The sequence below is a fragment of the Oncorhynchus clarkii genome, chromosome 12 (assembly GCF_045791955.1).
Source record: "Oncorhynchus clarkii lewisi isolate Uvic-CL-2024 chromosome 12, UVic_Ocla_1.0, whole genome shotgun sequence".
NCBI classification, from domain to species: domain Eukaryota; kingdom Metazoa; phylum Chordata; class Actinopteri; order Salmoniformes; family Salmonidae; genus Oncorhynchus; species Oncorhynchus clarkii.
This window is the reverse complement of record NC_092158.1, coordinates 84069968-84097952: the sequence shown is the minus strand read 5'-3', so window position 1 is coordinate 84097952 and position 27985 is coordinate 84069968. Positions and strand designations below refer to the sequence as shown.

General features: G+C 43.1%; 2 protein-coding genes across 4 annotated transcripts; both read right to left on the bottom strand.

The window, feature by feature from the left end:
* Positions 1-10: 10 nt before the first annotated feature.
* On the bottom strand, positions 11-23060 carry LOC139421532 (cAMP-dependent protein kinase catalytic subunit alpha). 3 transcript variants are annotated; one of them, XM_071172515.1, is made up of 11 exons: positions 17085-17321; positions 16758-16973; positions 11496-11557; positions 10809-10937; positions 10425-10523; positions 7982-8064; positions 7692-7818; positions 6603-6698; positions 6214-6336; positions 3609-3773; positions 11-3263 (listed from the first exon to the last, which is right to left on the bottom strand). In XM_071172515.1, the coding sequence occupies exons 2-11, from the start codon at positions 16879-16881 to the stop codon at positions 3138-3140; spliced, it is 1134 nt and encodes a 377-aa protein (XP_071028616.1). In that variant the 5' UTR covers positions 16882-16973; positions 17085-17321; the 3' UTR covers positions 11-3137. The 3 variants fall into 3 exon arrangements, with proteins under 3 accessions (XP_071028616.1, XP_071028617.1, XP_071028614.1); XM_071172516.1 differs by lacking the exons at positions 16758-16973; positions 17085-17321 and adding an exon at positions 22378-23060; XM_071172513.1 differs by lacking the exons at positions 16758-16973; positions 17085-17321 and adding an exon at positions 13365-13771.
* A 1141-nt stretch (positions 23061-24201) lies between these two features.
* LOC139421531 (histone chaperone asf1b-B) lies at positions 24202-27478 on the bottom strand. Its single transcript, XM_071172512.1, has 4 exons — positions 26931-27478; positions 26147-26262; positions 25545-25721; positions 24202-25050 (listed from the first exon to the last, which is right to left on the bottom strand). The coding sequence occupies exons 1-4, from the start codon at positions 27037-27039 to the stop codon at positions 24859-24861; spliced, it is 594 nt and encodes a 197-aa protein (XP_071028613.1). The 5' UTR covers positions 27040-27478; the 3' UTR covers positions 24202-24858.
* Between the last annotated feature and the right edge of the window lie 507 nt (positions 27479-27985).

Sequence of the window (27985 nt, the reverse complement as noted above, 5' to 3'; positions counted from 1 at the left end):
ACTCAAACAATTTTAATTTTAACAAGTAAAACTTTATTGGAATGATACATTTTGCAAAATATGACTTTATTTTTTTTAACATACTCGTTGTGTCCTAAGGGTATCCGTCAAGTTCTCCAGAAGGTAAGATAATTAAGACTGTCAAAGGCAGATATACAGTATTGTTTCCCGGGGGGTACAATAGACTACACCATCACCGTACCCAAATTGGGAAGGAAAAGGATTCAAATGTTTGTTGAAAATACACTTAGAAAATTAAAGCAACGTTTACTCCATGATGTAAAAAAAATGGAGACGTTCAATATGAAGAATATGTAAAACTAGAATGCTAACAAAGGCAATCAAACAGAGTGAAAAGATGAACACAGAAAAGCTGATGATAGGGTTATAATGATGCCAGGGGGAGTGGGAGGCGGTCAGTAGAAACAGGAACAAACATTTCATAGACATGAGGTCATGGGTCAGGAAAGCCAAATTAAATTTTTAAAAGCTGTCACATTAGTGGTTCATGAGCTTATTCCGCCTCTAATCACTGAGTGACTTTTCCAGCACAAAACCGTAAATGTTTGCAGGACCAAATGGTAAAAATTGTTTTCTGAACACCAATTGACCAACTTTCTAGTCACAACTTAGGCTTACATTATCATTTCTTTAAAAAAAAAACATTTTAAATAGAGACATGATTGGAGAAGTGAGGTGTGCTTCAAAGGGTCCTAGCAAGGCAGTGGAGGTGACTGGATACCTGTAGCTGGCACTGACCCTCCCTTACTACTAACGATGCTTAGAAAGACCAGAGGGATGCAAAACAATGAAACAAGCAAAATATCAGTTGGTTGTGGTATATGAATGGTTGCAAATCTCAAATAGTCATTAAAACATGTCATGGGTCTTGGACATCTTGCATTTGGTTGTTTTGTGTCACATGCAAGAACTGTGATTTTTTTAATACATACATAACATTTCTTCTTCAAAGAGCATAAGTTTGGAAGTCTGTATCTCCACTCGATACGTTCATTTTCTTCTGTAAAGTAGCCTTCTTACCACACCGCTCCAGACATTCAGATGCAACCTCTAGGACTGCCAAAGAATCATTTTCAAAAATTTGAATGTGAACATTCAGTAGAAATAAGCCATACTACAATAGACTTAATGACAAAACTGATTGAAGGATAAATACTGTATATTAAACACAAGAAATGCATTTGAGAGGTGCACAAGGTGTGGTGCCTAATGAAGGCTGGTGGGGGTCCGAATCACTCAACATTTAGTGTCTACATAAGAAATGAATATAACCTCATTACCCCAAAATAAAAGCTTGTGGGAAAACAAAGCCTTGTTGAAACTCAACTAAACCATGTCAATGTGTTGCGTCATCACACCTCGGTCTACAAACCAGCCATTGGTGAGATGTGGCCTGCGATTGTCTCGCATCCAAAAATATGACATTGCACATAAAATAATCACAGGATAGCTTTTCAAAATCCATAAATCAGATTGGTATACATTTTATCTCATGAGGAAAAGGAAAATAATTTGACAAATTTACATCCTGACTTCCAACAGTCATACATTGTGAAAGGGTCCATTTGAAGATGATGAATTCAGGGGATGTAGGAGTAAACAGGCCAGCAGCAGGTTGAACAGAGCTGGTGAATTAACATGATTAAATCAGCATTAACCGTTCACATCTAACTGAACACTGAATGAAATTACATGATTTCTTCTGCCAGATAAAAAGCGGGCCTCGATCCATCATACAAAAGGGGCAGGTGAGAGTCAGTTTGAACATTTCAGATACCTCACCACGACCAGAGCTTTACTCCTTTCACATCTTTTCTTTTAAAAGTGATATTGTACAAAAATAACATGCATCATTTTGCTACTTTTTCCTGCGCATTAAAAACCACCACCTTTATAGTTAACTGACAAACATGTCAGCAATGTCATTACTTTTGCGAATTTGGCAGAATTCATACTTGTTTGTTTATTTCTGAAATCTTCATTTCGGTTTCACAGCTAAGAGACAACTTTGGGGAAAAAAGATGGATATTCACGTTTTTCTATAATATATCAACATACATGTATAAATGTGCTATGAATTAAATAAACACTAGTCAGAGAAGAGTGTGTAATCATTATGTTAGTCACTGCTTTTTAACCCACCCTTCAACACTAACACACAAGCACAGATTGACTTGAGGACACAATGACCCTCAAAGGGTTTTAAAATGCTCTAATAAATTCAGTTGAAGAGGAAAAGACAGACTTAATTAACATTAGAAATGCTCATGTACACAATTTCACAGGTCCCGAAAAAAGAAGGTAGTAAGACCTAAATGAAAAGAGAGAAATCATTGTTTCTCTGATCAAAAAGTGGTCAGCAATGCTTGAACTGCAAGCGATGAGAGAATCCTCTGAAACCAATAATCATGCCACAACGAGCGGACAGAAGGCGTGTGCAGAGAGTGTCAAGCTTTCAACTAGAAAGGGCACAAGGGCTGATGCCACCAATAGCCAAAGCTCTGCACCAATGCTTTCGACACGGTTTTGCAACCAGTTGGCATTATGATAGGCACGTCTGTTGGACTTGGTATTGCTTGGACAGAGTCAGGATGGAGAGACAGAGAGAGAGAGAGGGGGGGGGAATTGGGGTAACAAGATAGGAGTGGGTGGACAATTACAAAACAAGAATGAGATGCCCTCATTCATTGAGAAGCTTGTAGAGAGGACCCACTCAGGAGGAGCCTCGATTCAGTACCAGAACATCAATGCCTCAACCTGCCTGCAATGACTCAAAATGTGTCGCTACACCTCTGCCAAGATACAAACCAACTGAAGAGAGAGGTGGTTAGCCCCTACCCCTTCTACCCCCGCCACAAACACAAGAGGGAAAACAGGACATGGATAAGTAACAAGGTGAGAAACAATCAGAAAAGGCAACACTGCTGGCTCTTTCAGGTCTTTTCTCTCGTTCTTTTTCACTCGCTCTTCATTTGGGGGGTGGGGTTGTTACATTGTTGATGTCGTAATTACAAAATGCAAGTTAGCAGTCCAGCTTATCACCTCCCCTCCCATTTCCTTCTGTTCCCGCCTTTTCTCTCTACATCCCTGGCTCTTTCCGCTACTCCTGGTTGGGCCTAGAACTCGGCAAACTCCTTGCCACATTTCTCTGTGAAGGAGACTCGGATTTCCTCTTCCTCATAGTCGTCAAAGTTGCTGGTGTCACCGGGGCCTTTGCACTTGGGAATAAACGGTGCCTCCACCTGAAACACAGAGAATGCTCAGATTCTTGCTACTGTAGCTTTCACAGTATCATTCCTCCTCAGTTTCTGACATATGCGGTTTGACAGTCACTGGTCATTCACTGGTTACGGACACCATGTTATTAGTCAAGTGGACCCCATTCCAACTATGTAAGACTATGTGAGTAATGCATGTGTAACATGTCTCCAAACAAGACCAAGCCAAATGGCATTAGCTCTGAATCATACCCCTTAAATCATCTCTCCCTTTCCCCAACCCAATCTCTCTGTCCCAACCAAACCTGCCTCTCTCTCCAGTGGCTATACAGTGAACAATAGAAGAGCCATGGAAGCAGGCCTTCTCACCTTCCTCTGGTAAATGGCAATCCAGTCAGTGGTGGCGAACCACTTGTGTCCCTTGATGTCGTTGACTCCGTTGCGCAGGTTGCCGAAGCGCTTGGTCAGGTCCACCTGGAGCAGGTTCCTCAGCAGGTCCTTCAGGTCCGAGCTGAAGTGGGAGGGAAAGCGCACCTGGGGACAGAGACACGTCAAGGTTGTGTTCAGTAGAAAACTTTCCAAAACAGAAAAAAAGGAGGGAGGAACTATCTAGTCATCCGTTACAGAAATGTTAATTTTCCCTAACAAATATGACTTACAGAAGACCAGAGATTGCCCATAGACTGACAGGGTCGGTTTAGTCTTTCCCCCCTAATGACTAAGGTTAAGATTGGGGTTAGATAGGCTCAGATCTAGGCTCAGATCTAGGAACAGCTCACAAGAAACTTCTTTAACAGGTATGTGGCTCACTGCTGAGAGAGGTCAGTGGGTCATGTGGACACCACAATACATTTACAGTGGGGCTGTGGAGTCATGATGATCTATGTAGAGGGGATTGGAAAACAGGTCAGGAGAAGTGAGCTAGAATTCAGCCTAACAAAGTGCTGTGTATGTATGAAGACACCAAGGTCAAAGGTCAGAAGAGAGTAATGCTAATGTGAATATAGCAACAAAAGCAGGAAAGGCACAGTAGGACAATAACAAGGTTTCCATCCAACCATTTAATGCAGATGAATTACCTGACATGAAAAAAAAAGTCACAACCGGATGATGGAAACAGGATATGCCAGTACAATTTTATAAATGCAAACAGACAATTTGTTCATTGGACATGGTGGGATCTTTTTGGGTCTCTAAAATGAATATGAGAAATGGCAGTGGAAACGTCTTTATGCGTAAATATTGATATAATGACCATCATACCGAAGTAAACTTGGAGTCACGCAGTGTTATATGTGTGATCCTCTCACTTCGACTCGGAAAAGCATGCAGTTTATAAGCTACAGATGAAATATGTTCTGAACTTCACAGGGTGGTGAAGTAGAAGTGATGAGCTTGATGCTCCTTTCCTATAAATATTGAGGGTCTTATTCTGGTGACATGATGATCGATGCTTGGCTGCCGTTTGACCCCCAAATAATATTGCTCTAATCCATAATAATCTCATAATGTAGGTAGCCTACCTGCACTGTATCTGCGAGATGTTGGCTAGAGCACACATGCCCAGACCAGAATGAACACATTCGCTATATAAACCATCAGTAGAGTTGATCATTTCGATGGAAACCCATTTAACATGGATCTTTCCATTTCGGGACATGGGAATTGACCTCAAAAGTTACTATGTGCAATACGTCATCACGCACAGCCTTTTATTCACCACAAGTCTATTTGATAGAAACATCTCTGGTGGGAAAATGTGCATATTGTTTTATGCATATTTTAGAATACTCACATGAAAATCTGTTTCAAATTGGATGGAAACCTAGCTACAGACAGCTAATTAGTTTGGAGGTAAACTGCCTTATCTGACTGGTACTTAAAGCAGGTCTTAACTTCTTGGATATAGGGGGCGCTATTTTAATTTTTGGATGAAAAACTTTCCCGTTTTAAACAAGATATTTTGTCACGAAAAGATGCTCGACTACGCATTTAATTGACAGCTTTGGAAAGAAAACACTGACGTTTCCAAAACTGCAAAGATATTGTCTGTGAGTGCCACAGAACTGATGTTACAGAAAAAACCCAGATAAAAATCCAATCAGGAAGTGCCGCATTTTTTGAAACCGCCTCATGGCAATGACTCCTTATATGGCTGTGAAGGAGCTAGGAGTCAGCTTACCTTTTCCACGTTTTCCCCAAGGTGTCTGCAGCATTGTGACGTATTTGTAGGCATATCATTGGCAGATTGACCATAAGAGACTACATCTACCAGGTGGTCGCTTGGTGTCCTCCGTCGCAATTATTGCGTAATCTCCAGCTGCAAGTACTTTTCCGTTTTCTTCTGATGAGAAGGCAACTGCCACCACTGATAGATTATCGAATAGATATGTGAAAAACACCTTGAGGATTGATTCTAAACAACGTTTGCCATGTTTCTGTCGATATTATGGAGCTAATTTGGAAAAAAGTTTGGCGTTGTAAGTGACTGCATTTTCCGGTGTTTTTCTTAGCCAAACGTGATGAACAAAACGGAGCTATTTCGTCTACACAAATAATCTTTTTGGAAAAAATGAACATTTGCTATCTAACTAAGAGTCTCCTCATTGAAAACATCCGAAGTTCTTCAAAGGTAAATTATTTTATTTGAATGCTTTTCTTGTTTTTGTGAAAATGTTGCCTGCTGAATGCTAGGCTTAATGCTATGCTAGGCTATCAATACTCTTACACAAATGCTTGTGTAGCTTTGGTTGAAAAGCATATTTTGAAAATCTGAGATGACAGTGTTGTTAACAAAAGGCTAAGCTTGTGTTTGAATATATTTATTTCATTTGCGATTTTCATGAATAGGAAACGTTGCGTTATGGTAATGCGCTTGAGGCTATGATTACGCTCCCGGATACGGGATTGCTCGACGCTAGAGGTTAAAGGAAGAGTGTAATCTGGGTTTCTGTCTGATGTACTCTGTACTCACCTTCCCTGATACAATCTTCTCATAGATCTGAATGGGCTGGTCAGCAAAGAAGGGAGGATAGCCAGCAGCCATCTCATAAATCAGCACGCCCAGAGCCCACCAGTCCACCGCCTTATTATAACCCTGGGGGGGAGGGGGTAGAGAGAAAAAGGAGTGTTAGATTCCCAGGGAAAGAGGCAGAACTAAGCACAAAAAGAAATGGAACGTGTCATACATAAGCTCTTCTCTAGTCAGCGGTTGTAATCATGGTCAGAGCTGTTTGTGAGTGGCTGTAGTGACATGATCTTTGCTGTGTCATGGTAATGACCCCTATGTTATGGTAAAAACCCCAGTGTTGTTATGGATACGAGGTGTGACGGCAGGCCGGGGGTTTGGTGGTGACCACTCACTTTGCTAAGGATGATTTCAGGGGCCAGGTACTCCGGAGTGCCACACAGCGTCCAGGTCCGGCCCTTCACGCGCTTTGCAAAACCAAAATCTGTTACCTGGGAGGAACACAGATGTCTCAGCAATGACAAACAGTTCAGTTCTGACATTCACTTAAAGTTATACTTCCAGGATTTTGGCAATGATGCCCTTTATCTACTTCCCCAGAGTCAGATGAACTTGTGGATACCATTTTTATGTTTCTGTGTCCAGTATGAAGGAAGTTAGAGGTAGTTTTGCGAGCCAATGTTAACTAGCTTTAGCATAATCACTGGAAGTCTATGGTATCAGCTAGCATGTGATCCCTTTAACACTTGAACCGCCTGGCCTTTCAGCCTACTAGCAGCCGCCAGAGACAGTTGCCGTGCGTTCCCTTCAGCATATGTATCAGACGCAGATCAACCCCCAAGGTGTAGCAAACATAAGCACAAAGTAAAACGTAAAAGAGAATTGTAACAATCTGCAAGGCACTGTCAAATGATTAACATGGGCGTCGATGCTGATATATAAGCATAACAAACTCATTACACCATTGTTGTTCTAGATTAAATTAACTGCTTCACCCTTATCATTCAGTTAGGCCTAATTTCAATTAGATTGTGAAGTAACTTGCACAATTCTCACCCATTTGTCATCCATTCAGTGGGTTGGCATCATTTGCTTCCTTGGATAGAGTCAAGGATATGTTTGGCATTTTTCTAAAGGCCTACTGCAACACATAGCATGTTTTTCTTTCCCTTACAATACATTAGTAATAGTTATAGTAAATAAATCAGTTCCATAACGGCATCTTTTACAAAGTAAAACGTAAAAGAGAATGGTAGTTAAATGATTTGCTTCTGATAGACATAAAAAAATAATTACACTATTGTCTTTTTAAATTAAATCAACATCGTCACCCTCCTTATCATTCAGTTTGGCCAAATTTAAATTATTGTTTATTTATTTAAGAGCATTTACAAAATCATAGTATGTACAGCATACCCATGCTTGTTCTCCATTAGTCCTACCTGTATAGCTAGCTAGCCATTTGACTATGTGTGTGTTCTCACCTGTATGTATCCCTGGTTATCAATGAGCAGGTTCTCTGGTTTCAGATCTCGGTAGATGAGGTCCAGTGAGTGAAGGTATTCAAAGGTCAGAACAATTTGGGCGGCGTAGAAGCGTGCGTGGGGCTCACTGCAGGCAGAGAGAGCGAGAGAGGTCAGAGGGCAACGTGGACACCACAATATATTTACTAGGAGGCTGTTGTGGAGTCATGGTCTATGGAAAATGGGGAGGGTTAACTACTGTAGCTATTTGGTTATATTTCCAACAGTGGGAGACCAGTAAACAGACTCACCTGAACCTGCCAATTCTCCTTAAATGTGAGAACATCTCACCACCTGGGACATACTCCATCACCATATACAGGTTAGTGTTGTCCTACAGAGAGAAATATTTCACACAGTTGAGTTGTGAACCTCACCTTCACACACAAACGTGGAAGTATGTTCCGTCAGGAAAATGTGGCGCCGGACATTTGACCGCATTTAAAATTGACCAGACACATTTGCATTGGGAGCGTAACCTGATTAGGGGGTCCACCCACGGTGCTCAGAATGGCAGGAATCACATTTAGATTATGGTAATTAATCATAACAGAACATGCAAGCCCAGGATGCAATGACATGTCCCCTTACTGCACACTTTGAAGATGCTAGAATAACTGTCCACATGTACTTTTCCTCAGCCAACAAGACCAGTAACAAATAGTAAAACTATTAGCCTATGCACTTTGGGGAAGCAGTCACCATAACAAATTGCACCTTTATAATAAAACATTCCATGCATCATCCCGTTTGCAGACTTATGTAAGATAGTAGGCTATTTGTAATGTGATGAGCATATTGGATAGTCATAATTTAGGCTAATAATACAACTCAATCAAATGTTTGTATAAAGAGTTGAATGACTGGCTGTGTGCATATAGCGTAGATGCCTGGGCTACAGCAGACACCCTTCTTTCTTCGCATGGGAAAAACATCTCATTCAATTCTACTACACCTTGTGTGACTGGAGACATTAGCAGAATCTTTAACACCACAAATGACAGGGTAGCCTACTCTGCTGCCATTGACAAACAGATCAATAAAAACAACATTGTCCATAGAATAGGCCTATGAGAAGGGGAGACAAATAGGAGGGCAAGCTAAACTGGAGGAGGAAATGATTGCCCCCCCCCCCAAAAAAAAAAACAAGTGGCACTGACCCAACAATGATAGAGTGAATATGAGCAGTGCACAGTCACCGGTGATATGGTCGATGCTCTCCGCTGTTGCCAATAAGATAAACAGTAAACCTAAGTTGAATTTTGATAACTAAAAGACAGTTGAGTCTTTTCATTGTATTCTCTTTACAGAAATAGCCATGTGGTTTTCAAACTGTCTTCCCACAATTGAGTTTGGAAATATTGCAATATGCCTAGATGGGCCTCTACTTTTCAATGACAGTGGCAACCCAAATTGCGCACGCTGCCTTTCCTTCCGACTGTAGGCAATGCAATTTAAAACAAACCAACCTTTAAATAATAATAATAATAATGTAAGGCTAGGGGAAGCTAATGTTCCTGTGGCCAATTCATGCTTTAGTAGCCTCATTTGAATGACTGTATTTATTTATTTCTGTGTAGACAGGAGTAGGCCAATTAGGCTATAATCATTTTGGCAATTTAACTCAATTTACTTTGGGAAAGCTTAGCTTCCCCTAGCCTTTTAGACACACCCCCTATGAGCCCATGTCAATCTACTATCCCCCATTGTAGAAATGTTGGCCTACTCTATTGGTCAGCTTGTCGAGAAAGAAAAAGCCCAAATAGACTCTGCGACAGTTGTGGGACGATAGAGCCCAAATTCATATAACCAGTAGGCCTAGCTACATAAAAACAGAAATGAATGTGATGCAACAGATCAGAACTTCAGCTTAAAATGTTGATCAACATTATTAGCGCAGCAATGCACCAAGGCGACATGAGAACGGGCATTTGGCTACCGGACAATAAAAAACTAGTTGAAAACCAATAGATCATGAGAGAAATAGTATACTGGTTTCAATGCTATATGGAAGTCTTTATTAAATAACTGCCTGCACGGATATGGTGGGATTTTGCCTAGGCTACTTTGAAGCAAGGTAAAACATGCCTCATATGTACTAAAACATTTCAAATAATCAAGTAGCTATAGGTTCTCAAAATGCAAACTACAATTTAAACGCACTGCTGAAGCCTGCCTTCCGTTGCCTATGTTTTTGAATGGTGAACAGGAAGCACACTTCCAATTACCAGTTGAGAAACAGAAATATTAGCTATTTTTAATCATGGCCCATTAAATATTTTTAACACACAATTTAGAATTATTGCGCAATGATTGGGCTTATAAAAGCTGTATGACAGATTTTCCTCTCAAAGGTTCTGTATCGGTATGCTGTGCACATGTGATAAGAGACATAATGAATATACACACGTGCCAATTTAATTCCACAAAATGATGCAGATTAACACATACCGATAATCATCGGTCAAACGTATTTACATCAACGGGTACGTTCATCATTGAATAGGCAAAAAAAATTAAATAATTGCAAAGGGTATTTTTTCCCTTCTCCCAGACCATTGTCCAGTGCCAATTTTACTTTGCACCTTAAAAAATAAACAATAAAAATACAGCCGAAAGTTGGCTATTACCGGCTAATGGAAACACTGACGCACACACACGAACGCATGCACCCACACGCGCGTCCAGCAGTACCTTGAAAGAGTGCTCCAACCGCACCAGGAAGGGGAAGCTGACGGCCTGCAGGATGCGTTTCTCATTCAGCGTGTGTTCTATCTGCTTCAGCTTCACCACCTGAGGGGAACAAACCAGGACACCTTGTTAAGCAAGGAGAGCCCCCTACATCTCTGACTAATGGGCTAAGAGACAGTAACAGCACCAGGGTTGAGGGGGTCAGATCCATTTCACATAAATCAACTCATGAGATTAATATAAATGTGTATTCATTAATATAAAAATATCTACATGTGCTGTAAAAGAGGACTTGGAGTCAATTCACTAACTGAATTTGAATTAAATCAAACCCATCTCTGAAAACCATACAACACACAACTGACTCCCTAGGCCACATTACCATACCTTCTGTTTGTCAAGTATCTTCATGGCAAAATGCTGGCCCGACTCTTTGTGCTTGACCAGCATGACTCGACCAAACGAGCCCGTGCCCAGGGTCTTCAGACGGTCAAATCCATCCAAGGCTGCGGTGTTCTGGAGAGGAGAGCATGTCAGTTAGAACAGGGAAACAAGCCCAACACTGGCCAGAATGCCTATCAGGGTGCCAGAGTCAGGTTGAGTAGCAACACTGGACTCAAACTACCCATCAAACTTCACACTGTCCTGTCAAAAAAAGCAGGAAAAGCAGGATGTGATAAGGATTGAGACATTCAAAAAGTGCAATGCGTCAGGCAACTGTTAGTCCTGCCAGTGCACACATATTGCAGCAAAGGTATGAGTCATTCTTACATTACTACAATAGCAAATTAAACTTGTGTTAAGCTAAAAGAAAAAGGAGGGAAAGTGTTGTGCTAAATGCTGCACATAATCAGTAAAGACATCATTCTATGTAGACCCGGCTCATTTATTGTGTATGCCCCAAAGCATAAAAATATGAAGTTCCAACAAATGTGATTGTAGTTAGATCCAGCAGAGGGCACACTTCCCTTCTCACCCAGGCGTGACTGACACTGGGCTGGGCTGGTATGCTGGGGTCTTTGAGCGTGTGCAGGCCTGTCATTCATTCCCAAACTTCCCTCTTTCCTAACTCACCTGTGCTGGATTCTCCCATTTCTTGAGGAAATCCTCTTTGGCTTTGGCAAGAAACTCCTTCACTGTAACAGAGCAAACAGATGGTTTAGCACCTACCCTACTTCACGACACACTGATTCCATCAGACACATTTAGATGAGAACGAGGATGTTGTGATACAGTTCAGCAGAGGTTCACGTCTATAACCACTGACCAGAGGTATAATATAAAGACTTCTCTGTAAGGCTAAATAGTGATATTTTGGAGATGAACTTGAGCGTGTGTTAGAATGAGTCTTGTGTACCTTACCGGTGGCACAAGTATATCCCATGTGTAGCCTAGCCCAAGGCTGTCCATCTCCCTCACTCTGGCCACACAGACAGGGCTTATTTCCACTGATGTTGAAGCCAAATCAACTGAGCTCATGTTATCTAATACTTACTCCTCCAGCCATGTCAGAACGAGAGCAGAGAGCCAATCGATACAGGCAGTCTATGTGAATGTATTGTGTGTGAACGCATTACGGTCTCTGTGCCAGTGAATGTGTGAGAGATTTTATCCTCTCCAAAGTGACTTATCATAACCTTTATACAGTCACACACTCTAGCTCTAATGCACACATGCACACAGACATGGCATCACATGCAGAAGTGCAGCACATCTCTTCCTCCTATCTTTATTGGGCTGATCACTATGCTTTGTGGGAACATGTAGATACCAGCCCTTCCTCATTAATCCCTGCTCATAGCTATCTATGCCTCAACACTGAGGACAGTGGCTGGCTGCTACTTGTATGAGAGTACCAGTACCACTCAACACTGGCTGGCTGCTACTACTAGTAAATTAGCATCACTACCACTCAACACTGGGGACACTTGCTTGCAGGCTGCTACTAGTAAGCAGTACTATTAATACTACTATAGGAGACAGAGGGCTGAGGGCAGGGGGGGGGGGGGGGATGTACACTACAGTAAATCGATGGGTTTGTCAGAGGAAAGCTGAACATTTAAATGTTACCCTCTTAAACCAGTATGCAATTCTCTTTAAATTAAGATATTAAACAGATCTCGAAAATCTTGTGTCAATTTATGGCTCACACATGGATAGCCTAATACACCATCTGTAATCTGGAGAACGCCACGCAATCCTTACATTCCATAAACATTTTTGTTCTGGCGAGCTGCGAGCTTGTCCCTTTCATAGTAAAAACACTTAATTCGTAATATATTGTAAGAATTGGAATTCGTAACATATCATACAAAATGGATGACGTTGTACACAATTGTTGGGGAACCATTTTGGCTCGTGACAACAACTTTCAAAACTAGTGGATGAAATGATACAAAACCTCTGGAGCATCACTAACAGTCAAAACCTCAAAGCCATACAGACCCTTGTGATCAGCACTAATATCTCCTCAGTGGTTCTGCTTTTCTCCATTCACAAAGGGGCTATAAACACACACCTACCCACCCCTCTAGCAGCTCTCTCTGGAGAACTCCAACAGAAGAGGAAGACCAGAGAGCAGCACTGACCAAAGTTCATATAAACATGACTACAACCATGTTGCTCCCATGCCAGAGCCATTGAGAAGAAAAGCAGACTAGTCTCCTGGGAGAGTACATTTCCCAGTCAGTTTGTTCCTTTAGGTAAACCACAAGTCTCCCATAGAAGACACCACTTCCATACTGTAGGCCTACAGCCACAACTAAGGAGGAAAGTTACGTCTAGCTATCATACAGCTCAACAGTTAAACCAACAATGGTCCAAGTGGAATTGACTTGATCTAGTGCAGACTTTGTTAGATTTGCGAGGCTTGGTTGCCACGAATACCATCTGATGGGTGGAAGATGATTCCTAGCCTTCCTCTCCACTGCCACCCTCCCTTACCGTCAGGGATCACTATGGGCATCTCTGGTGCTGCAACCGCAGCCTCTGCAGCCCCGGAGCCAGAGGTGGACCCAGACACCCTCTTCCTGCTACCATGCCTCCTGGAGCTCTTCCTGTGGCTGTCTGAGCCTGACATCAGCCCTGTCACTTCTACGTCGCGACCTGCCTCTTCTTCCTCGGTCCTCCTCACAGTGGTTGGCTCATCGCCCCTTCTCCCATTACGTCCAGAAACCCAGACAACCTTCAACCTCCTTGGTTTCTTCTCTCACCTTCTACATTCACTTTTGTCTGTCTGTCTTGTGTCCTGGCAAAGAGCAGAGCTCATTCAGCAGCCAGAGCCCCTGGTAGTCCAGTGCCAAATAAAGCCCACAGTGCTGTGCTCTCGTTACAACAACTCACAGATCAATTGGACCTGTGCTCCGTTTGTGTCTATTTATTCTGCACACATTTCTACCTCCTGCTCCCCATCCTGTAAACACACATCAACAGCAGGGGCCTGGTCACCAGGGGGAGGGGCATCACCACAACCAGGGGTTATATTTATGAAGCCCAGAGAGGAACTCTCCTATGGAAAAAATGTCATGACAGTCCTCTGCTCTGTCAAACCAGGAGATCAACCGGAATTCCTGGCACCATCAATATTACTCTCATCAACACAACCCATCAGTAAACCAAGGTTTTTTTCTGCTCAGATCATGTGATCAGGAAAACCTCCTGGGTCTATGTTAGAGGTCGACAGATTAATCGGAATGGCCGAAATCAATCATTTTTTTACACCTTTATTTAACTAGGCAAGTCAGTTAAGAACACATTCTTATTTTCAATGGCGGCCTAGGAACGGTGGGTTAACTGTCTTGTTCAGGGGCAGAACGACAGATTTTTACCTTGTCACCTCGGGGGATTCAATCTTGCAACCTTACAGTTAACTAGTCCAACGCTCTAACCACCTGCTTCTCATTGCACTCTACGAGGAGACTGCCTGTTACGCGAATGCAGTAAGCCAAGGTAAGTTGCTAGCTAGCACTAAACTTATCTGATAAAAAACAATCATAATCACTAGTTAACTACACATGGTTGATATTACTAGTTTATCTAGCGTGTCCTGCGTTGCATATAATCGATGCAGTGCGTATTGTTGCTCCAATGGGTACCTAACCATAAACATCAATGCCTTTCTTAAAATCAATACACAGAAGTATATATTTTTAAACCTGCATATTTAGCTAAAAGAAATCCAGGTTAGCAGGCAATATTAACCAGGTGAAATTGTGTCACTATACAAATGGTATAGAGAGAAATAGTCCTATAATAACTACAACCTAAAACTTCTTACCTGGGAATATTGAAGACTCATGTTATAAGGAACCACCAGCTTTCATATGTTCCGAGCAAGGAACTAAAACGTTAGCTTTCTTACATGGCATATATTGCACTTTTACTTTCTTCTCCAACACTTTGTTTTTGTATTATTTAACCAAATTGAACACGTTTCATTATTTATTTGAGGCTACATTGATTTTGATGTATTATATTAAGTTCAAATAAGTGTTCATTATTGAACAGTATTGTTGTAATTATTACAAATAAATAAAAATAAATGTAAATAAAAAAAAATATATATATAAATAAATAAATAAATAAACATAGGCCGATTCATCTGTATCGGCTTTTTTTGGACCTCCATTAAAATCGGTATCAGTATGACGTTGAAAAATCATAGTAGGTCGACCTCTAGTCTATGTAAGTACCCATGTGAGATGCCACAGCAGGACGGTGTGAAACCATTTCAGATGTTTTCTAAAAAGCTTTTCTAAAGAAAAACCACAGCAGTCACAAACCAACCACAGCAGTCACAAACCAACCACAGCAGTCACAAACCAACCACAGCAAAAACACATCCCTTCTAGTGCCCAATGCAACACACACCACTGTGCCCAGGATCGATGTCCCGATCAATCCCATCTCTCCCCTGGGCTTGGCTGGGACCTTGTGACGCAGGCACAGGGGGTTAGATTGGGGCACGCTGACCGAGATTTCACTCTGTAGCCCGCCAAACCACATCGGACCTCATTTATAGAGCACACATCCCGCAGGCAACGCATTAGAGGCAGTGGACAAGTGGAGCTGGACATGGAGACGTGGGGGGGGGGGGGGGGATTATATATATATATATATATATATATAAGTGAGAGAGGGAGATATAGTGAGAGAGGAAGCGAAAGAGAGAGGCTGCAGAGAGACATCCGTTGGGTGTGTGAGAGAGTCCAGAGGAAATGAGTCAGTCTTTACAGTCCTTGTGGTTTGCTTCTGGCCACTGTACTGTCAGGTACTTAGGTTCAGTCAGCACTTGGAGTTACAAGAGGTGAGTGACTGGGCATTCTTACAAGAGTATCTGAGCATGCCCAGAAGAACAAAGTGCCTTTAAAAAGAGTCAAGAAGTGCTGTGCTTTACAAATACCAGCCTGGCCCTGTTATGCAAGCCAGCGTAAACCACCCCGCCAGCGTAAACCACCCCGCCAGCCACACACATATTTATAGCCACAGTGAAAGCTCCACCTTTACAGTGTAGCATCACAGGGCCAAATGCATGTCATTTCATATAGAGGGACTGACTACTGAGCAGTACCCACACAGAGGGACTGTAGACAACACTGGAATGACATGTTCAGATATGCAAACAAAGATTGAAGGAAGCTAGGGTGAGTCAGACATCTTGTCCCCGAGACAGACACATGTGGCCCGGAGCACATAGAGGGAACCCCGCTGGACAGACACACCGACAGGTTTCCCGGGAGACAGACAAACGGCTTCCCTGGAACTTTGTGACGCAGCCGACACCAGGCAACAGAACAAACACGAGGTGCTGAATCAAAAAGAGCTTTGTGTGTGTTGGCCACACAACATCAGTACAAAAACAACTAACCTAGCCAAAAACCAAAGCTAATCAAATTGAGTCTACTTCCGTAAAACCCGGACCAAAGCAAAGTCATCCTGCCCAACACACACAGCTATGTCTTACTATACTAGACTTTCTGGGGACAAAAAAAAAGAAAGATTCCCATTCAAAATCCTATTTTCCCTACACCTAATTCTAAACCTAAAATTGCATTTTTACAAGTGAGAATCAGCAAAATGTCCACACTTGAATTTGAGTTGGTTTAGCATTTTTATGAGAACTTTTGGTACTCACAAATATAGTAAAATGCACACAGAGAGCACCGAATCCACAAGAGAACTGGAAAACAGTGTGATTGTGTACGGACGGCTGACACACCCAGTCACATCCCCCTGCCCTCCTCAAGCCACTCCAACCAATCACTCCCCTCCCTCCCTCGTGAGTGTCGTGGAAAAGGCTCCGCCCCCTTGCTCCAGTCAAGTCAGTCAGTCACTCACTCCAGCAGTGGGCCGCTGGCTCCTCCTGTGGCTGGCAGTGTCTGCCCTCCCCACCGCTGGTGTTTCCCAGACAGGGCCCAGCGTGCTGGAACAGCCTCCCCGCCAGCCTGTGCAGCATCGACATGGCACCAGCCTAGGACCTGTAGCAACTAGCAAGGAAAAAGTGTCCTTCAGAGAGGAGCCCTGAACTTCGAGACAAGTGGAGCACCACCGACCCTTGGAGGATTCTGTATAGGAGGTTGGATATCTGACTAGACTTGAAGCTGTCCTGCCATGTTATGTAGGTAGAGACAAAGCCTGACACTCTGCAGCAATGAATCCAGAGGCTCCTCCACTTCCTGCCTGAGCTCATACACTGTCCACCCTGCTCCTTCCTGTGGGCCCTGGCTCAGCTCTCCACAGCAACGCCTCCGCTATGTCTGTCTGTATCAGGGAAGAGAGGGCAGGCAGGGCTGAGAGACAGGGTCCACCTGAACCGGACCTTAAGCCTCACCGTACTCTATAGTCTCGTCTCTCAGAGCGGGCTGCATGTTGTCCTTTTCCTCTGGTTGTCCAGTTGAAAATAGCTGCCCTGCCGTGGTGGGCGTAAGCGTCTGAACCCCCGGTCAGCACCTGTCTCTGGGGATCAGGGCGGGCCCATAGCGAGGCCATCCAGGCCGATAAGGATGTCAAGCATGGCATGTGGACAAACCTCTGACGGCCCTGGGACCTCCTCTGCCCCCGCCCAGGGGTCGGATCTTAGCAGTGTGCAGCTCTCCGCTAATCCCTCCATTAATACTACATCAATACCATTTGAAAACAAAGCTGTGTGCTTAGACAACTGAGAGGCGGTGGAGCAGTGATCTTTGGGCGGCCTCGTTTCAGTGGGACACAGACCCAAAGACAAGGGTTAATGCTACGAGGCTGGTCCGCTCTTCACATGTATGTTCCACAAGCAGCCGAGGCTCATTTCACAGACACCCGTTCCAACCAAGCGCACGCCAATGTAACAGCTAGTGTTATGGATGCATAGCCTACACTACACTGTTTTTCCAAACCTGCTCCGGGACTGCCACTCCTCTACTTGTAAACAGAAAAAGCATTTAATGGAGTTTGGGTGGGATGCTGCATTGCATTCACCCTCCATGGAAACCTCTATTAGAGAAAGTGGTTCATTTCCATAGCGATACTGAACATTTCAGTTACAGAGGGTTAAAAGACCAGGATATCAATGAGGGAGAGACAGTCACCACTTATAGGGAAGCAGAGAGACAGTGGAGGAAAAGGGAAGCAGCGGGGAAACAAATGGATGGCACCGGCTAAAAGCTGTGCAGAGCAGCTTGAGAGGGAGCCGCGACCCAGAGATGGGCAGGAGGGCACACAGAGTGTTCTTGTTCTAAATGCTGTTCATCACATGATGTTCAAGAGACTCCTCAGCATCACAGTTTAGCCTGGAGAGAATCACACCACCCGCATCATATGACCCCGCCCCTGTGCCTTCAGTGTCCCACCACACCCTCTCTCTCCTTCAGTCAAGTACAGTGTGGGATTCAAGGCTGATGACCACTACTGTGTTTACATTGGGGTTCCCCCGAGTAACATCCATTATATAAACAAAGTCAGACATCTGGCAAAGTTTGCCTTCTTAAAGTTGTATAGGCTGGGGCAGGGATAAACACTGAAGTCCCAAAAAAGAGGAACATAACAAGGACCATTCTATCCTCTATTCCAAACTAGGCTGACTATTTCTCCTGAAAACCTGCATCCAAAAAGGACATCTGCAGTGTGTTTAAGTCCTATACATAGCGATTTACACTGAAAGTAGAGGATCTTCCCCCTGCTACCTGACAAGTGTGCCTCTGTAGTGGCACCGATTGGCCTAGACCAAGGAAGGGCAACTGGCAGTCTATGGCCACCCCTTGGATCAATTTCCACCAAACCATTTTCTTTAATAATATATAATATTTGGGGGAGGGGGACTCACAGGGTCTGAACTTATTTTTGAGCGTTAGAATCAAAATGTTATTTGTCACATGCTTCGTAAACAAACGATGTAGACTAAAGGTGTCTGCATGCTTCCCAGCCGAAACAGTTTGGAAGAGTATGTGCATATATTATAACGTTGTCTTTGGACTTCGGAGAAAGTTTTTCCACAGCTGTTCAGAGCCCCATCGGTGATTGGTCAACAGTAGGGACTCTTCAATAAAGTATTTTTCATTCAACGAAATAACTAATTTTCATGCACATTTTTTAATTACAAAACACTGCACCAAACATCTTAGATGTAAAATTGCATGACTAAGATCTTTGCAAAAATGTCAACATTTGACAGAATTCTTGAGTTACCTTAGATTAATTATAATTGAGGAAGTGTATACTGGCTACGGCGTCTCAAAAGGGACAAATAGTACTATTGCCACATTTCTCATTTTTCAAGCAAAGGTCTTAAGGGAATATGCAAGCATCCTAGTTCGGCTAGGCGCCAGCCGAACAGAAGCATGCTGGCGCCTTAACAGTGAAACGCTTACTTACAGGCCCTTCCCAACAATGCAGTGAAAAATAGACAAATATAGACAAAATTAACAACAAGGAATAAATACACAATGAGTAAGGATAACTTGGCTATATACACAGGGTACCAATACCGAGACAATGTGCTGGGGCACAAGGTAATTGAGATAGATATATACATAGGTAGGGGTAAAGTAGCCAGGTAGCCTAGTGGTTAGAGTGCTGGGCCAGTAACTGAAAGGTTGCTAGATCGAATCCCCGAGCTGACAAGGTAAAATCTGTCGCTCTGCCCCTGAACAAGGCATTTAACCCACTGTTCCTAGGCAGTCAGAGTAAATAATTTTTTTCTTAACTGACTTGCCTAGGTAAAGGTAAAATAAAAAGTTACTAGGCAACAGGATATATAATAAACAGTAGCAGCATGTGAGATGAGTCAAAAGAGTTAGTGCAAAGAGGGTCAATGCAGATAAGCAAATAGCTACCTGGACTAACTATTTAGTAGTGTTATGGCTTGGGGGGGGGGGGGGGGGGGGTAGAAGCTGTTCAGGGTCCGGTTTGTTCCAGACTTTGTGTATCGGTACCGCTTGCCGTGCAGTAGCAGAGAGAACAGTTTGACTTGGGTGGCTGGAGTCTGACCATTTACGGCCTTCCTCTGACACCAACTGGTATAGCGGTCCTTGATGTCAGAGAGCTCGGCCCCAGTGATGTACTGGGCGATACGCACTACCCTCTGTAGCGCCTTGCGGTTGGATGCCAAGGGGTTAACATACTAAGCAGTGATGCAGCCAGTCAAGATCCTCTCAATGGTGCAGCTGTAGAACTTTTTTAGGATCCGAGGGCGTGTGCCAAACCTTTTCTGCCTCCTGTAGGGGGAAGAGGCTTTGTTGTGCATTCTTAACAACATGTTGGTGTGTGTGGACCATGTTAATTCCTTAGTGATGTGGACACCAGGAACTTGAAGTGCTTGACCTGCTCCACTACAGCCCCGTCGATGTGGATGGGGGAGTGTTCGGCCCTTCGTTTCCTGTGGTCCACAATCAGCTCCTTTGTCTTTCTGGCGTGAAGGGAGAGGCTGTTGTCCTGGAACCACACTGCCAGGCCACTGACCTCTCTAAAGGCGGTCTCATCGTTGACTGCGATCAGGCCTCCCACCATTGTCTCATCAGAAAATGTAATGAAGATGTTGGGAGTCATGCACGGCCACGCAGTCGTGGGTGAACAGGGAGTACGGGATGGGAGTAAGCACACACACCACTGAGGGGCCCCCATGTAGAGGGTTTGTGTGTTGTTGCCTAACCTCACCATCTGGGGGCAGTCTATCAGGAAGTCCAGGATCCAGTTGACGATGGAGTTGTTCAGTCCCAGGTTCCAGTGCTTAGTGATGAGCTTGGGAGGGCACTATGATGTTCAACAATGAGCTGTAGTCAATGAAAAGCATTCTCACATTAGGTGTTCCTCTTGTCCAGGCGGGAAAGGGCAGTGTGAAGTGCAATAGAGATTGCGTTATCTGTGGATCTGTTAGGGAAGTATGCGAACTGGAGTGGGTCCAGGGTGTCTGGGATGATGGTGTTGCTGTGCGCCAAGCCATTCAAAGCATGTGAGATGCGAGTACTATGGGGCGTTGAGATAGATTACCTTGGTGTTCTCGGGTACAGAGACTATGGTGGTCTGTTTGAAACGTCGGTATAACAGACAGTATTACAGAGAGTGAGATCACACAGTCATCCAGAACTGCTGGTGCTCTCATGCATGTTTCAATGGTGTTTGCCTCAAAGCAAGCATGGAATTAATTTAGCTGGTCTGGTAGGCTCGTGTCACTGGGCAACTTGTGGCTGAGTTACCCTTTGTAATTTGTGATAGTTTTCAAGCCCTGGCACATCCGACGAGCATCAGAGCCGGCGTAGTATGATTTGATCTTAGTCCTGTATTGACACTTTGCCTGTTTGATGCCTCGTCAGAGGTCATAGCGGGATATCTCATAAGCGTCCGGATTAGTGTCCCGCTCCTTGAAAGCCACAACTCTAGCCTTTAGCACAATGGTAGAATACACAAGGTGCAATTGCAAAATGTGGTTGTTCATCAGCAGTTTCTCTTGTTATGTCAGCTAACATTTTTTAGGTTGGTAAGTTAGTGGTAAACTAGCTAAACTGGTTGTAATCATGGTTGAATTACCGACCGGGGTGGCCCCATCGAATTTGTTAGTCACTGTCAGACATATATTAAAAACATTTCTCTCGACCTTATGGCAAAATGTGTTGAACTGCTGGAAATTAGGAAATTAGCTGTAAACCTGCAACAGTTTCTCTACATCCCATGACAAAATGTGTAGAACTCCAGGAAATTAACTCATAACATACATTTAGCTTAGGGCCCCCAAAAGGCTTTAGCTTAGGGCCCCCAAAATACTTTCTTTGGAGCCTAGGCCTCTGACTGCAAGTGTGGGTATCGATGTGGTTACAGACCCTGGAGCCACTGCAGCCCCAAATGAGGAGTTCAGATTTGTGGCTCCCACCCCCATCAACGTTGCCCACCCCTGGCCTAGATAAAGATGCAGTACTACCAAACATACAGGTGAAAGAGCAGTGTAGTAGTCAATTCAGTTGGAGTTTCACATCAAACTCAGTATTGACAGTCCTGCAGAGAACTATCAACTGTTGTACATGACCCCCAGGTATGACAGGTGGAAGCCTAGGACGAGCATTTGTTGTGAAAATAGGATGCAGTAGGTAGATATGTGTAGTGGTAATTGGCTGACATGGGCGTGTGTCAAGTTGCCCGTCTGGTTTGGGGGGGTTTCCTGGCTACAACCAGACTAATCTTTTGGAAATTCAAGATAAAAGGCTTTACCTTTGTCAATACTCAATAGCTATATAATCATATATAAGCGCACAATCTGATCAACAAGAGGCCAAAGTGAAGAGGGGGGCCTGGGGCGCGTATAATTTACCATACAAGCTTACAAGGCTGGAGATTCTAAAGAATACATACATGTAATGACTAGGCCACAAGATGATCTTGAATGCATATTACTTTCATCCCTCCCGTGTAGCAATGCAGACATGAAACAAACCTTAGTTACTGTTAGATGTCAAGCAGCTAGTACTACTAGTAGGAAGCAAGGTAAACTCACCACTTTCCATCTCGTTGCCCTTCTTGGCGGTGGGCGCGTTGCCCATGATTGCAGGCCGATAGGGATCCCTTGGATCTGGGATACTTTTGAGTTTTCACGAGCCCTTTTAGTTCTGTATTTGAGGAAACTGGCTACTAGCTGGCTGTTATCATGGCTAACTAGCCAACAGTGAGGTGTCAATTGTACTCCGCTACTACTTTTCCTTTATCCGGTGTTGGGGGGGTAAACTAGCTAGCTGCACAGGCTAGCTAGCTGGCCAGCCAACGGCTAGCCAACGACCTAGCTAGCTAGCCGGGTTTCCCTCTATTTCGGTAGCGAATGTTGCTTTTCTCTACCTGGTACAATCAAGAACGTCGAACCGGTTCGGCGCGCCTGGCTAGCTCGCTAGCTATCGTCGCCTTCCTAGCTAGCTAACTATCAGTCAGTCAGTCACTTGCAGACCCCACTAAAGGCCCTTTACTTTCCAATGTATTCCAACACAAAAACCTTATATATCCACTTTTCCAAGTAATTATTATTGCAAATCGATAGCAGTCCCTTCCTTTCCTTGAGCTAAGGTCCGATGATTTCTCAGGTTTCAGATCCGATCAGCTGTGGCTTACTTGCCAAAATCAACAGCCGTCCATTAATCCTCAGACTACAGAGAGACGAACTCTTGCTTCAGAGATCCACCCCCTGAATATACCTCATTGGCCAATACTTATGTGACAGACAGTACGAGACAACTGTTGATTGGATATGCATCAGTAAATCCAATCGTTGTGATGTTGTGATTTGTCTATTGGTATCTGTCAAATTGTATTTTTAGCCCGCCTTCTCAGACCAGCTAATAACGTCATCTATTATTTTCCTCTAGTTTGCCAAATGGTTGGGTTTTCCTTGCTGATTTTGGTTAACTCAATGGTCGAGTAATTCAGGTATGATTCACCGCTTCCAAATGTTCGTCTTATTCGTGCATAATAAAGTATTATCGAAATGCAAGGCCTGTAGCAAACTGGCCCTATACCGACCCCTCCCGCCCGACTAATCCGTGATTGGCTGTGTGACGTCAAGACGGGCTATTTTTAGAAAGTTGGTTAGAATGTAACGCACACGGAGACTAGATTTTCAGAATATCAAAAATAAATGATCTCGGAGTAAACCATTTGATACATTCCAAGTTATATCGGTAAATGTACATTTAGATTGAGTAATTTAGCAGATCTACGCTTTTATCCAGAGCGAATTGCATGCATCTTAAAACAGCTAAATTTGACAAAAATGTAAATGTTGTTAGTATGACTGGTAAAGAAACCAGTGTCATTTAGTTCTAATATTTCATATTGCACGAATCGTCCTAGATATCAGATTCTACCACCAGACAGCCCACATTCGCATACTGCTTTTGCCATTATCTCCTATGCAGAAAATGACAGCCATACATTTCATAGCTGTCCATAATTGCAAGTGTCCATACATGCATGTTTTTTCAGCAAACCGTTCACTAAAGGATTACAATTACATTCAGTGAACTCTGAAGTCAATGACAAGAGAACATGATTCAGTGAAAAAGGGAGATTTGCATGTTAACATTTGTCTTGAACACAACTGTAATTCAAATTGCATGGCAACAAGTAAGCCAGGCTACCAATTTCAAAATGTGCACTACAGGTGAGCATTCTTCACGACAGATATTTATGAATGCAACAAAAAGTCGAGGAAGCCCCACCCATTATTTTCAATGCAAAACCCTTCAAAGTTGAAAAAAGGTGATTCTCCTAGAGTTCAACATCTGCCATTTTTATCACCTCTCAAAGCTTGTCAGGGACAATCACACATCACATAACAAAAAGATTTTTATTTCAAAAACAAAATGGCACACAGGAAAATAAACATATGTACATACATTATTAGCACCCACCCCACCCATCCAAAAGTCTCCCAAAACACCAACAGGGAAAAGTGTAACTCAAATGCTATAAGGACCATTACCACTGAAACACAATGGCTCAGAAAGTACAAAAAAATACCACCATTATTTTCCTTCCTGCAATTTGAGTCATTTCTTCCTCCATTTTGCTTCACTAGTGTCATAATCCTCTGTTGGTATTTACATCACATAATTAACAGCTGACTAGTTGGTGTGAATCAGTATTTCTGCCAATTAGCTGCTAACCATCTATGGAAACTTGGATACTTCAGCTGTTGCCCAGTTGATAGTATTAAAAATGAAGGGATGAATTAGTTTTACTACTTTTTTTCACCATGTTATAGACATGAAAGTGAAACATTTCCAATAGATAATAAAGATTACTCCAGAAAGATTGTCTTGGTTGCAAGACACTGTAGTCCAAGGTGGGAGTGTGTTGTTGACAGTTTCTGGGAAATAAAGGCAGCTGTAAGGCAAAGCTGGCTGTACATCCACGTCAGAATGTCCATGTCCATTCTTCTGCTTATAGTGCTTGGGTTGATCAAAGATTATGTGTATATGTATGTTTCCCTCTACAAGCAGTCCATAGAGTTGTCAGGTAGCAACCCTATGGGTGGGGCCTTGCCCGGGAGGCAAGATGGGGGCAGCATAGAGTTGGGGGCAGGATCCACATTCTCTGAGTCTTCCATCCTTTCTGCACACCCTTCCCAGTTGATATGGAATCTTGTTACACGTGGGTTTGAAGCCAAAATATTTCTCTGGAGCTGGAAGACAAACAGCATTAAAGAGGGAAATTATTCAGTAGATGTACTTATATTTGCAGTAAGACATGTTCCATTTTTACATTATACTAAAGCCTGAGCAGTACTGTGGCACACGTGCCCCTGATGAGTGAGCAGAGTTTGCACTTTAAGACCAATGTATTAATGGATATTTCACACTTTCACAACGCAAAGGTTTAATTTAATTCCAAAAAGTTGTCCCCTCTCCTCTGCCATCATTCATTCCCCTTCATAGATCTGATAAAAATTGGTAGGTGTAAGCAATAGCTCCACCTAGTTTACACAATATTAATGTAACAGTCCTGTCAGATATGTGAATGGGAACAAGGGCAGATGGGAGAGAACAAGTAAAGTGCAAGTAAGCATTTCGTTGGACAGTGTATACCTTATGTATCCTATACATACGACTAATAAAACTTGAACATCTTCCTGGAAGGAAACACAGTCAAGCACACCCATTGAGTTTCCTCCTTTACCTGTCCATAGTCAGGTTTTATGGGTGGGTTTTCCCGCAGCTCTGGGTCGGTGTACTCGTTGTTGACGTAGTACCCGATACGAATGAACTCCTGTCCGCGGTATGTACAGGTGATTAGCGCCACAGTTACGCCGACAGCATCACTTTCTGGAATCAGACCCGTGTTTGGGGCATCCGCCTGTTGAAGGATAACATACAGTAGATGAGGTGCAAGGAGGAAGGCAGGAGAAGAGCGGGGTAAGAGGGAGGGTGTAGTTTCTATATCTGATTTATCCAATACAGCACCAGTGTTGCTAGTGATTATGTTATAAGCTCAGTGTTATTGTTTGGGAAAGGTTTCCATCGCTAGGGCTGTCACTAAGGTCAGAATCAATCTCTGCATCATTAAATCAGTTGCTTTGTGAAGGTGTTAACAAATGTTCACAGTTGGCCATTGTTATGTAAATTAAATCTTAAAAGTACCAGTGGCCTGGCCTTGGCCCCAAGTCAGAGCAGGTCCACTGGGAGAGAGAGAAATGAAGAGGGGCAAGGAAAGCTGCAGCCAGACTACTGCTGAAATAACATTGTTAGTTACTGCCATCTATAGATAAAAAATAAACTCACCTGGAACACAAACATGTGCCTCCCGGCTGGTACTGGGCCAACCAGAACAGAGTCAAGGGTCTGGTCATACTCTTCACTCTCTGCTGAACCCACATATATGATCTTCCACTCAAGATCTGCAACACAAAAAAAGTATCAAATCACTGTCTTCCGGACCCACAAACTCAGTTCGAAATGTTGGAGAAAGCAAGGAAATTGCTGGACTGTGAAGACTGCTCTGGTCAGAATGCTGTTATCAATGACACCTGTGAAATTATTTGATTGTTTGGGTAGATAACGCGAAAAGGCAAGTGGACATGTCAATGCGTGTTCTAGAAGTTAACGTTAGTTACCTCCGTCGGAATTCCCCGCCGCAGCCAACAAAATACAAACAAAAGTTGGACACCATTCTGGCTAAGCTAGCCAGCTATAGGCAAAGTAGCCAACTAACTAGCAATATCAACTAACGCCATCGTGTAGCTAAGCAATATCACAAAGTACAATGTGTTTTATTTATTTATATGTTTAAAAAAATAAACGAGACACCTCTTTGTTCAGTAGACATAAGGGATCAATTAACCATTGTTTGCCACCGGTCGAATAATTACTTTAATTCTCATCTGACGATTTATGGCAAGTTTGCTAACGTTAGTTCGCTAGCTAAATTGCCAGTTTGAACATGAAGTAGCTAGCCTAGTTGAGAATCTCAGTTAGCTAACTAGCGAGGTAACGTTAGCAAGCTAGCCATAAATCGTTAGATGAGAATAAACAAAGTAATTATTCGACAGATGAGCACAACACTTACCTTCTGGCAGGTCTTCCATGCACTCAAATGTTATTTCGAATTGAAATGGGTTTCCGAATCGACTCGGGTTATCGAGGACAGCGACATTTAGTACTTGAACCTTCGCCATTATTGCGGCTCCTGCTGCGAGTGACAGACACGCTGGCTGAGTGGCTAGCAAATTTTCCCGGGGAAGGTTTCAGGCCTCAACAATGTAGCAACTAGCAAGCAATGTTTTCACGCAGTGTACACAAAGATAAATTATATCACTGAAGAAATTCGGTTGTTGCATTTAAAAATGCATCTGATTTCGCAGGTTGACAGCTACGCTTTAGTGTAATTTTGAAATTACTAGGTATCTATATCTAATTGTTATGATAGCCTGCTATATGAGACAATCATTTCAACAGAAATTGTATTTTTTTTAAAGAAAGTACCATTAATGTTTTAAGTATTTACTGTTATCTGGATTATTCCCCTGACTAGTTTTGTTCAAAACAACTATTTCAAAAACCACCCGCCAGTAAATTTCACAAAGCCACCAAAATGTCGAAGGAAATGGGGCGGGTGGTTTTTCTGTTCTAAACGATGATTCGCTGGATAGAACAACAGTAAAGCTATGATTGGCAAGCAACAAGCATGTAGTTGCTCGAACAACGCCACAAACCGCGTGCAATTACAAAACGTTTCAGGTAGGAATTCAATTGACACGACCCTACTCCCGCATGTTGTTTTGGCCAAAGCTGTACCAAATTCAGCCACTCTTTTTTTTAACTAGGCAAGTCAGTTAAGAACAAATTCTTATTTTCAATGACGGCCTAGGAACAGTGGGTTAACTGCCTGTTCAGGGGCAGAATGAACAGAATGAACTTGCAACCTTTCAGTTACTAGGCCAACACTCTAACCACTAGGCTACGCTTAGATGGAAACATGTCTACATTGTCTACCTTGTCAGTTCAGGGATTTGAACTTGCAACCTTTCAGTTACTAGGCCAACACTCTAACCACTAGGCTACGCTTAGATGGAAACATGTCTACATTCCAATCTGGAATGAAGAGGAAAGTCTCAAGACTAT

Bases quoted from the DNA above. Each gene is read 5' to 3' on its own strand.
- LOC139421532 (XM_071172513.1), bottom strand. From the start codon at position 13,500: ATGTCAGGCTCAGACAGCCACAGGAAGAGCTCCAGGAGGCATGGTAGC. The intron at 11,558-13,364 runs GTAAGGGAGGGT...GCTCTGTTACAG, and splicing joins GCCCATAGTGATCCCTGACG to TGAAGGAGTTTCTTGCCAAA. The intron at 10,524-10,808 runs GTATGGTAATGT...TGTTCCCCTCAG, and splicing joins AGATACTTGACAAACAGAAG to GTGGTGAAGCTGAAGCAGAT.
- LOC139421531 (XM_071172512.1), bottom strand. From the start codon at position 27,039: ATGGCGAAGGTTCAAGTACTAAATGTCGCTGTCCTCGATAACCCGAGT. The intron at 26,263-26,930 runs GTAAGTGTTGTG...TTTGTGTTGCAG, and splicing joins CATGGAAGACCTGCCAGAAG to ATCTTGAGTGGAAGATCATA. The intron at 25,051-25,544 runs GTAAAGGAGGAA...TTTGTCTTCCAG, and splicing joins TAAAACCTGACTATGGACAG to CTCCAGAGAAATATTTTGGC.